This window comes from Echeneis naucrates, chromosome 1 (genome assembly GCF_900963305.1).
Source record: "Echeneis naucrates chromosome 1, fEcheNa1.1, whole genome shotgun sequence".
NCBI lineage: Eukaryota > Metazoa > Chordata > Actinopteri > Carangiformes > Echeneidae > Echeneis > Echeneis naucrates.
In genome coordinates this window covers 24,082,413-24,094,614 of record NC_042511.1, presented here as the reverse complement: position 1 = coordinate 24,094,614, position 12,202 = coordinate 24,082,413, and the positions used below count along the sequence as shown (strand labels likewise).

General features: G+C 40.5%; 1 protein-coding gene across 1 annotated transcript; it reads right to left on the bottom strand.

Moving 5' to 3' along the window:
* Positions 1-1,118: 1,118 nt before the first annotated feature.
* Positions 1,119-9,431, bottom strand: gpr83 (G protein-coupled receptor 83). Its single transcript, XM_029511100.1, has 5 exons — positions 9,171-9,431; positions 8,645-8,770; positions 2,587-2,720; positions 1,266-1,836; positions 1,119-1,187 (listed from the first exon to the last, which is right to left on the bottom strand). Exons 1-5 carry the CDS (start codon positions 9,414-9,416, stop codon positions 1,119-1,121), a joined length of 1,146 nt encoding a protein of 381 aa, XP_029366960.1. The 5' UTR covers positions 9,417-9,431.
* Positions 9,432-12,202: the final 2,771 nt, after the last annotated feature.

The window sequence follows — 12,202 nt, the reverse complement described above, 5'->3', positions numbered from 1 at the left end:
TGCTCAAATAGCAAAGCACTGGGCGTATGGTTGTTTGATTATAGGGAATATCAAACATTAACCAAGAGAAATCCCCAACTACAATCATGAATATTTTAGGGACGCCCGTGCACTTCCAATCAACGAATACAGCAGCAGTTCAGTTTGTTTCTCTTCGGTCTAAACCCTCTGTTCGGATGAACCAAGGAGGAGTAATAGAAACAGACTACAGAGCAGTGACCTCTGAATCTATGCGGACATGACTTAACTCACAATATGTTCTTACACCCACAGACATCTGCAAAGAGATTAACAAACTGCCGCAGTGAATTCAAACCTGCTGATACATTTTTAAAGCCCTCTGTGAGAGGTAAACTTTGTCGCTGCCAGCCTGTGAAGCAAAGCCGTGGACCCTGGACAGGCTGTCGAAAAAGCACATTTTTGCATTTGTATCAACACCTGACATTTTATTACAATTAACATTTTATATATCAGAGTTGCTTTTGTAGCAATATAAAGATAAAACTGTCACAGGAGTTTATAATTATAACGACTTTAGCTTACCAAATGAGCCCTGTTTGTGTCACATTATCATCTAAGAACGCTTAAACAGCATTATGACAATCAACTCCAAAAAGGGATAAACAAATATAGGACTATTACCGCTACACAGACATAGTACTGACATTATTGTGTGAACTGCATTAGTCAAGGATAGAAATATTCATTTCAGTTGTCAAGCCAATATGGAGTAGTCTCGATAAAGCAGAACCACCTTTGTTTTCTGTTAAAATAAGATTGTGTTGCAAAAGCTCTCAATCAGCAGCTGAATAGATCCTTATTTTTCCCCTTTTTAGGTTCTTTAAATTATATTCTTGTCAATCACCGAAAACAATGAGGAAAGTGGTGTGAAATGTGTGCATGAGGCGGACAAAGAAGTTGTTTTTTTAAAGCTTTTCCTTCTTTTGATTATTATTTAAATTTTTAAAACATCACTTTGAAAAATTTGACAAATTTCTCCAAATTCTATGCCACCTCCTGTGTAATTTTCTTTTTAAAGATTTCATCTTTAAACAGGGCTGAGAATCTCAAATGTTGATCCCTGCTCCAATTCAATGTGAAATATGTAGTATTCCAGCTCAGCTCACAGCCACGATGGGCTCCACTGAGAGGATATCAGTTCTCCCTGTGAGGGCCTGCCTGGCAGTGAACACAACATGAGTATCTTTTAGGTTTTGCAAGTGACTGGAAGAAGCATGGCTGTTCTGTGAGGAGACTTGGCCCACCTCTAGTAAATCATCTCTTGGTCTCATGGACTCATGTTCATCGGGCCAGGCAGTCCTGTGACAAGGAGCACGGATCGCTGCATTGCGAAGCTCAGGCTCCAACCCCACCGCCACCCTCTGTCTCCTCCTGCACATGTCAAACAGGAGCCGCAGCTCCTGGCGGAAGATGGGATTCAGGCAGCAGTAGATGAAAGGGTTGTAGCAGGTGGAGCTCATAGCCAGCCAGTGAAAGCAGAAGTACAGGGCATTAGAGGAGGGGATGGCCTGGCTGGACAGCAGCACCACATAACAGTTGAGGGGGAACCAGCAGACAGTAAATACCCCAACCACCAGGAGCAGCATGGCCAATGTCCGCCTGCGCTTTTTCCTCTGTGTGGCATGCTGAGCTGTTGTGGTGTCACCAATGGCATTGTGGCGCCACAGCCGCCAGGCCACTGTGGTGTAAGAGGCAGTGATGATGAGGAGTGGCAGCATGTAAAGCAGAATGAAGGTCAGAAGGTCAATATATTGCCAGTAGACATCTGAAGGCTCTGGGAAGTCTGGGACACAAAGGCTGCGTTCCTTTTCCTTACTGGTGAGAAGAAATACAATTCAAAGAATACAAGAAAGGATTAAAAATCAATGTTTGGGGGAAGTCACGGGCTGCTTCTTATTCTAATCGATATCAGTTACGCTGTTTATCAAATTCTTCAAATTTGTTAAGTTCACCTGTAGTGATTCTAACATTAGAAAAAGTGTATTTATTGATATTTCCATCAAAGCTGTGCAGCAGCAGGGAACAAAGATCGTTGTTGGATCATTTTGGTTTGTTTGACCTGGCTGTTAAAATGGAATTCACAGTCACACACATAAAAAAAAAAAAAAAAAACATCAAAATTTCAACAACAACCCACAGATGAATGTATAATGAGAAATGTGTTTGATGAAAAATGTTGCCATGCATCTATATTGATGTTGATGATTCAGGTTGGGGGGTGGGAGCAACGGTCCAAAACATCTTTCTGTAAATAATTTAATTATTGTATTGTATACAACAACACATCGACGTAGCCAAAAAGTGAAAACTATAATTATTTCCTTTCAACCAAATGCATTCAAAACTGCTATCTACACATTGGCACAACTTTCTTGGGCTAAATGAGTACTCTCTCTTTCCTAAAAAGTAATTATGCAGCACCTTTAGCAATGATGATGACAGTAGAATAAAGCATTACTTTAGTTAAGACAAAAACACAGGTGTGATTTATAAAAACTTCAGCTAAAAAAAAGCTTTGGGGTTTTAATTTTTCAATTAATCTTCCAAATGATCATTATTTATTACCTGTATGTGAAAGTCAGAAGCTTTTGATAGATTGCATGTGGTAGAGAGAAGCAGGAGGCCATTGTCCAGATGATAGCAACCCAAACACCACCTTGAGCTGGAGTCATGCGAGGTCTCAAAGGATGTAAAATCACCTGGAAAAAGAAAAAATCACCATTCTCAGATCAAAGACAGTACAGACACTGTGTCAGCAGACGGACAGACGTTTGCGTCTCCTGTCTGCCACTAACTGAGAGCCCATTTTAGCAAATATTTCAACAGTGTTTCAACATGTGTCGAGAGGGCAGACCATAAATTCAAGCAGTTATTTCATGTAAATGAAATGGAGTTCTGATCATGAAGGTGAATCTATAATATGAATTAAGTGATGGACACCATCAGACAGCTGTCTGAATATTTAAACGGTAGTTGAAACCACTGCAGTTGCAGGCGACAAGATGAAGTGACATAACTCTCCAACTCAGAGAGCTATGTCACTTCAGACTTCCTCTCTGGAACACAGAGCCTTCTTACTGCATTTTCATTCCAAAACAATATGTGATTTATGCAACTTTTACGAGAAGCGTAAAAACAAATCTAATAATATTGATACAGAGTTCAGATGGGACTACTTACTGCCCTAAAATGGCTGGGCAGCGCACTGAGATTCTGCCTGTTCAGTAAGTAATTCTGCTTCTTGGGCCATCAGCTTATACAGAAAATGTTTTTAGGTGAAATGTATTTGGGAGATTTTGTTGTACAGAAGAAATTTCAATGACGTCCTACATGTGCTTTAGAATATTTTGCTGTTATGCATTTTCACATTTTAACATGTTAGTTTGTCTCATTAAGTTTCCATCTGTATTCATATCCTTCCACCAACAGTGCACTTCACTGTATCAACCCTGCAATGAAAATTAAATGAAAGTGCCAAATTTAAGCACCAAAATGTTCTTTTATACCTGAAGTATCTCAAGTAAGCACACCCATGGCATGTCAAGTGTTGTATTATTGACTATTGATGTTTTGCCATCATGAACTCAAAGTCTATTATAGAGTGCCGTTTAATGGCCAGTTTGTTCATATGTTTACATCAGGAAAAGCATTTTTAAATGTTCATGGGTACAAATTTGAAATATTTCTCTGCTATTGGGATGGTCATAAAGTAATAAGTGGAGCCTTTAAGACTTTAATCCAGAATGACTCATTGGTGGAAGACAATGTGCAGAAAGAAAAGCATGGCATTTGTTGACTATAATATTAGCACAGTCAACAGCCTGAAGAGGAGGATGCAAACATGCATCTGCACAAAGTTACTCTGCACTGACTGGCTTCATTTGCCTGCAATTTTAGACTTCAAATCTGGTTTCATCAGTATCGGACAATTAAATATTTTCTTGATCTTTGAGCCTGTGGTTGTACTGCATCAAAAGAGAAAGCTGTTTAACAGACAGCCCAGATCAGTTCTGTTGGGAAAGTGCTTTAGTATAACTTCTGGCACTAATCAAACACAAATTCTGTTTCCATTAGTGGGATTGCATCAATTAACACAGAAGACGATCAATTCATCTTTGAAAACAGTCACAATTTAGTCACAATGTAAAAAATATGGAAGTAAAATTAAATATCTGACTGAGAAGTTGGGAGAACCAGTGGCCTGTCGAAAGGTTGGCTCAACCCCCAACAGATTCAGTTTGTTTCATGTGACTGCTGAATGCAACGATGGAGCAGATATGTCCGATCCATGATCCGGCACGGATCTACGTTCGTCGCCTCTTTGAGGGTCGCAGACCCGGGGCTGTCAGCTCGGCCCGCCTCGGCAGAGTTCTGTGTGTGGCTTTACAGCTGTAGCACACATGAGGATCCGGAATAATAATGAATAAATAATGAATATTGGGCACAGTGAAGCAGATGAATCACGCTGCTTTGCTTTGGATAAACTTCCTGTGATGTTCAGGGGACTCTTCTACCCAAAGAGGACTTGGAGAGGTTTAATTCCCTCCATAAAGACTTCTATGGAGCAGTCCATGGCTGGATACCTGGCGGCGTTGCTGTGCTATGGCACAAAATGGTGCCTGGGCAATAGGCACTGAGCTCTGCTGTGGTGATATAGACACCCTATGAAAGTCCCCAGAATGAAGATAAAAACCTCAACAGGTTAGCTTGTATTATGTCCTCTATTCAGGACAGCGCTTCCACCTGCGTCTTCATTGTGGGTGACATGAATGCAGACGTTTCTGAGAGCAACTCCTTATTTGCAAATCATTTAATGCAGTTCTGTTGTGATAATGGGCTGACTCTTTCCAGTAAAGTGCTTCTGCCAGATAATAGCTTCACTTATATCAGTGAGGCGGCACACAACTTCATGGTTAGATCACTGCATCTGCACAGCTTCTCCACATGGCTCCTTACAGTCTATGTCAATTAATTATGAACTGGCTACTTCTGATCATGTTCCTTTGTCTCTATTTGTAACTCTGGGTAAATGATTTATAAAATATTTTATGTTTTTATATTTTATTGTTTGTTGTATCTGCTTGTTTCTTGTTAATGCTTGTCCTGTATGCTATGGACCATTGTGTCCTTAATAAAGTTAATATATATATATATTTATAGATGTACTGATAAAAAATCATTATGCACTAATGAAAATAATGATTTTTGCTTCACAGACCATTTGCCAATTTCATTCATAAGACGTGCAGGACAAACCAGCCTAACGCCTCCATTACAAGGGCCTGGAAATGTGTTACCTTTAATTATAGAATAGCTGTTTGGACATTTGGACATTAGCAATGTCTATGAAGACGTGCATTCACAGCCCTGTCTTTCCAATTAGTCCATTCAGCATCCTCAGCACTATTCAACCCGTTTATTCTTATGATGAGTAATTATGCTGCTGCTACTGTAAGTATGGAAATTAGATGTAACTATATGTAAAGTTGATTCACAAGCATCCAAGTAATGCAAACAGATCACTTGGATGCAAGACATTAGTCTTTTAGCTCCATCACAAACATTTGTTTTGCATTTTGATTCACCTCTCAGGCTATTCTCAAAACTTGTCCTTTTTATTTTACTTTTTGAGCACAGAGAAAAGAAAACCAGAAAAGGGAGCTCCACTGGGACCATTGGAGCTTATTTAAAAGGGGCTACAGTCTGCAGCATGCACAGTGTCCTCAAGTTTCTATACATTGGTGGAGCTGTTTGTTGCAGATGTTTGACGGCGTTTTGATTTGGGAAGACCTCATTTGATTTGTATAGTGTAAATACAGTGTAAAGAGAGAGCAGCTGCCTGCTATCCCACCAAATGAAAATGAACCTAACCACTTGCTAATAAGATAATTAAGGTGAAAAATGGAATCACTGATGTGGTTTCACTGGTAAAAACGACACATCCTTAGTTTGTTTGTTTTATTGACAACATAAGTCAAAAAAATCATTTGCATTTTTTGTCCTTGTGCTGCTAGATGGCCATTAATTACATCATATGAAATCTGTGATTCAGTATAATTCAATATAATTTAGTTTCTCTCGTGCTGTTCACGATCATTTGACCAGCAATTTAATTTGTGACTTGAAGATTCGAAATCTGATGTAGTCTGACAGATTCATTGACCTAGCCGAGGGCAGATGGAGACAAATCCCAGGACAGAAAAAATTAAGATTTTGATTTGATTTGAATGATTACGTAATGTGCTTAAATTGCCATGTTGAGATTCTTGACATCACATTTTCCTGAGCAAAAAGCTCCAACAGTCGTCTGAATCTGCTCTTAATATGAAAACAACTGTGGGTGGTTTGAGGAACGACTTGTTTCTCATTTCAAGAAGCAACACTTACACATAAAAATTGTAAAAAATAAATAAATTAATTTACTAAATAAAATATTCTGCATCCTGAAGGCGGCAAGGGGAGCTAGGGTTAGCAGTTTCACTGTACATTCTATTATTTGGAGTGTAGAGAAAGAAAATGACACGAAGAAAACAGAAGTAAATGTACCATCGCCACCAAACTTTCAAAAGTTCAGCCAATGTAGTTGCATAATGACCTTGTATGAGTTTGTGCTCATTTTACCAATTTACATACTGCCTACTATTACTCACTACACTGCTGTCTTCCAGTAGAGTTGGCATACATTAGAGCTGTGGTTCTCAAACTGGGGTACTTGAGGGCACTCCAGGGAGGATGTGAGATTTTTTAAAAATTATTTCGAAAGCCCTTAAAAATGGCTCAGGGTTTTTTAGCTGATTACCCCCGAACCATTAGGTTAACCTAACCATTAGGTTCGGGGGTAATCATCGGTGACTCACTCACCAGTGGCACATTTTGGATAGCCAGACAGCTCCAGCTTAAACCTTTGAGACAGGTTTGGGCCATAGTCACCAATTCGCTGTCCTCTTTCAATAACTAAGTAACTGTGCAGCTGGAAAGAAGCCCAAACACCAGATGGCACTGGTTCTTTACTGCTTTGAAACTCGGTTCACTGTTCAATCACAGCACAGTGAAGCCAGAAGATCAGATTTTTTCATCACCCTTAATTTGTAATATAAGCTTCATTGCACATCTTGGGCTTTAAACAGTCCCATAAATTGCCACCAATCTATGTTTTCTTTTTTTTTTCTGGGTGTTTCTTTTTTTTTTTTTTTTTGGTCCCCAGAATCTGTGAAATAAGGCGCTCCATGATTGTTCATCATGGCAGCCTCTGTTTTGTGTTGCTGTCGCTATCATCACCTGTCCGTACAATTATGTGTTATTAGGCAAAAAAGCCCTTTTGCAATCATCAGTATTATACATTTGGCGATGAGTAAGCAAGCACATTAAAAAATTAATACCACGCGCACAACCTCAACACTGGCACTGTCATGTTTCTTTTTTTTTTCTTATCGAGCACTAGGTGGAAAAATTCCCCAGTGCATTTGTTCCCCACTTTCCATTATGTTTTCTTAAGGGTCAGGTAAAGTTTCTCTGTAAAACCATTAGCTCTGGTGGTGAATTTGTGAGGGAAATATCCTCCCTCTTAAATGTCAAAACAAGTGCTGCATGATTTTGCTGAATGCAAGGAAAGAGAAAAGGTGGAGAAAAATCCATCTGTAAACCCATTATGTCATCATGCTTCCTCCCATATTGGAGGTTGGTTCAATACTCAGCTTTGTAAAGAGGCCAGCATGATAGACACTGTCCACGCTGGAGGCACTGTTAAGTTACTCTGAGTCTTCACATGCAGCCTTTCTCAGTCTAGCTTTATCTTATTTTAGCTGTCACAATGAAGCAACGGTAGATTGCAGTAGTATTCACACCTGTGCAGAGAATATCTATTGTATGGTTTGTAACTTCAGGTGAATAAAAAAATCCATCTACTTTGAAATGACACACTAATGGTTGTCCTGTGGAGTTTGGAATATTAAAATCCTCACATACGGTTCAGCCTCATATTTAGAAAAAACATTTATAAGTTCATGATCATAATCTTTTATCTCCGAGTAGCTTCTGTGCAAAAGCTTATTTGTCCTTTTGAAGGCAAGGCAACATAAGAAACACTGGCTGATGGTTCTGTCATGAGGATGACAGTGACCTATTCTCATCATTTGTTACGTCTATAGCTGTTCTGACTGGAGCCACAAACCAGGAAAAATGGTTAAAGTGTGACATTCAATTTATTTCCCTGTATAATATGTTTCTCCATGAATCCCTCGATGAATGCCACAGTTCACAAATGAGAAATAAATTGTTCAGATCAAATTATAAAGTCAGCATTGATCTATGATCAATTTTCTGAATGAATGAATTAATACATTAATACTTCAAATTAATATGAGATGAACTTTCTCAAGCATAAAACAATTAAGCAAATGAGATAAAGGTGACTAATTCTCTCTACATTGATCTTTAAAGCATCAATGAGGCAAAATGAGGAGAAATTAAGGAGAAGGATCAAAGGACACATGGCATTAGTGGCCTCCACTTATATGACGGACAGGTTAACTGGGAGGTCTTACCATGTGTTGCAGTTTCCAACACACAGCAGTAATGCCACCCAAAAGCAATGCTGAGCTGATCAGTGTCTGATCTGACAAACCTGTCTTCGGTCCAGAGCGATGGCAGTCAGTGTGAGAGTAGAGACGTGCAGGGAGCAGTACTGCACGAAGCGGCTGATGTGACACATTGCTCTCCCAAACACCCAGGTGCTGTTCACGAATCGGACCTGAGGGAGCATCCACATGCAAACAGAGCTCAGCTCACGCATTCATGCATTTTCCAAGCGTGTCCGTCCATCCGCTGATTGACAATTCATCCATTCGTTAAAGCAGTGAACTGATTTTCTAAATACATATTTCATTTCCAACAGGTGGACCCGCGCACTTCCATAGTTTTGATCCAAATGAATTGTGAACACACACACACACACACACACACACACGCACAGATGGCTCCATCCTGTTTCAAATTTAGCAGATGGGTGTAACCAAAGAAAGCAATGCAGAGCAAAAAGACCATTTCTCTCCATACTGTAAAAAAAAAAGCATATTTACTGTGAAAATATACAACAGTTTACTTTTCAAACCAAAAGTTGAAAAAGTTGTATACCTGGCAGCAGCTCTTACCAGGGTGAAGGGGGTGTTGAGGACTGTGATGAAGATGTCAGCCACGGCCAGGTTCATGATGAACAGGCTGGTGGCGGACTGGTTGCGCTTGTTCTTGACCAGCACGTGGCAGACCAGCGTGTTCCCGAACAGGGACACCACGATGATCAGAGAGTAGGCGGCCACCAGCAGCGCCTTCACCCTGCCCTCCTGAGACTCCCCTCCCCGGCGCTTCTTGCTGGCCAGGGAGAGCCAGTCCTCCAGCATCCCCTCATCTATGTCCGGCAGGAAGAACCCCGCCGTCCGATTGCTCTCCAATTCCCCAGAAGAATTCAGCGAGGAGAACTTTTCCTCTCCCGGAGCCGAGGAATGGTTGAGTGTGCGCCCCGCTCCCGCAGCGGTCATCCAGAGCTCCACGGTCAGCCAAACGCACACAGCTCCCGTGGCTTTCATGCTTTCCCCTCAGCTGAGGACTGCACCGGGGAGAGACAAACAGCAGCAACAGGTTGCAGCTCCTGCGCGCGCGCGCGCGTGTGTGTTATTGGATCAAAATGTGTATGAAATACAGCTGATCCTGTCACCCTTGCACACACCTCCACACTACTGACTGACTTTGTGGCATATCGATTTGAAATGTTCACTTATGAATGGATGAGCTCACAGAGCCAGCGGGCATATCCTTTAAAGGTTGATCAATAACTCAGCCCTAAAGGTAATCTGGTTGGATATCTACGTGTTTTAAACCTCCAAAATATATTTACTTATTGGTCTCTACATTAAAGTTCAGACGCTGGACAATTTTCATTGAATACAAACAATACAACAGAAGTACTTCACTTCTTGTGCTGCAACAAGAAGCACCCTGAGAGGAAAAAACTGAAGTGATTGTTCTTCATTTTCTGATTTGCAGTCCTAAAATCTCATCAAGTTTGGTTTTGTGTTGTTCTTTGTGTTGCCCGCAACGTAGAGTGGATGTTTAGACAGTCAGCATTTGAAATTTATGCGATCTGAGTGGGAGATTTTATTATTTTTTGGGCTGATTTGACCAAAGAAGATCAAATACGTTTTTCATTTGGAATAGAAGAAAAACAGATTTTTATCTCAGAGTCAATGGGGTGTTTTCTTCACTTTCACGTTCAGGGTTTGGGTTGGTGTCAGCTGAACCTCACCATTATAATCTGAACTTTGACCTGTACAAACTGACTGATTTCTGCCACGTACTTTACTTGTTGGGCCTGTCTGTTACTGAGTCGCATAGCTGCCCAAGGCAAACATTACATTTAAATTCATCAACCCATAGGCAAAAATGTAGTTGTATATTATATGAGACTTGTTAACATCCAGATAAAGTTTTAATTGAGGTCTCGGTAGACGTTAATATTTGCGTGTGAGCCCTTATATCAGAATATATTCAACAAGGCTGAATTTCAATCCACCACAGTGGCCCCCAAGGGTGTGACTTCATTATGTAACAGCTGCATTTCATCGCCATCACGATATTAATACGAGAGTCACAGTGACTTGATCTTTGGCTGGTTCATCTTCTCCAAGTTGATATTTTTACCAAGCATATGTATTTTGCTTCTTGAAGTATTACATTCAAGAGGTAAAAAGCAAGTTTTGTCAGGTCACTGTGACTTCCACCTTCAATGACCAAACTCCAATCAAGCTGTCTTTGAATCTGAGAGAAGGTTTGTGCCAATTTTCAAAGAAAACCACACAAGGCATTTCTGAGATAACACACGAGCAGGGCCAAATTGTTTTGTGAGTACTCTGTGTCCTGGACTGTGGACCAACATTTTCTTATCAATAGAATATGAAAGTTTGAAGACGTGAAGGGTGTTCTTGAGGAACTGAGTACACGAGAGTGGGATGGCTGAATGGAAACAGAGGACTCAGAACACAATGTCTCCCACAGCCCCTGAGGACAAAAGAATAAAGACCGACGCCACAGAACGACTGAAATCACTCTCCATTCTCCGTCCTCTTTAACAAAACCCTCCTGCCTACATTAAGAAGAACTCAACTGCTTGTGATTCAGCTACAGCACCCCCAGACTGCACCATAACAGCTTCATACAGTTTATCAAAATTTTCCTGGTTTCTTCTGGAGCCATAAACAAAACATTTTTCCCCCATATGCAGTGGGAGTTCCAGTCCCAGTAAACAGACTTTAGTATGTAAGAGCTGATGAAAAGCAGGAAACTCACCTGAGCCTTTCTTCCTGCACTGAGGGCAGCTGAGGCCAGGCTTTGGTGGGCCGTTAAAGGTGGGGGGTAAAATCAGCAAAGAAATTAGATTCAAGTTGGCATGTCTCCTCTACCCCCGTTTATTAGCATTTTATCATTCATGTGCGGCCTTCTGCTATCTTAAAGGATTGATTGGTGGAGTGTTTACATTTAATGTGTTATTTTGTTCGTTAATAATTATTTCTTTCCTGCTTACATTGAATATGTAAGCACATGTGTAGATAACATGTACATGTTATCAGGAAGATAACATGGACGTCCTCCACAACACAACACCACCTGCATGTCAGCTCTCACAGCCTTCAAGTCAAATCAACACAGTTCATTTTAAGGTGACTTTCCAGAATTGCTTCCACTTGAAAGCATTTATTTAGTCATACAATGAAATCAGTAGGAGTGCAGGGGAACTCGCCCTGAGGTCTATCAGGTTGATTTAATTAGGTGTTCCCAGGGTACCCTGGTAATGTTTTAATATGTTCAGGAAAGGTCAAATTTCTCTGCTGTCCCATTGACTGGCACCCGATCTGGTCAGTATTTAGACCAAATAAAACTCTCTGTGTACTACAGTCATGGTTTTCCTCCACATCCACAATTTTACAAGCTTGGTTTAAAATCGAAAAAATACCTGCTTCTTAATTTGATTTGCAAACGTCAAAATGCCTCCTGGAAATGTCAGCATTGGGCCGAGTAGACTGCTCTCTGATGGAGACAGGAAGTTGGAAATTGACACAGATGATAAAACAGGGAACTGATTGGTACCCTGTTAACTGTATGACGGGTGTTTTTCTGGTGTTTTATTCTTGTT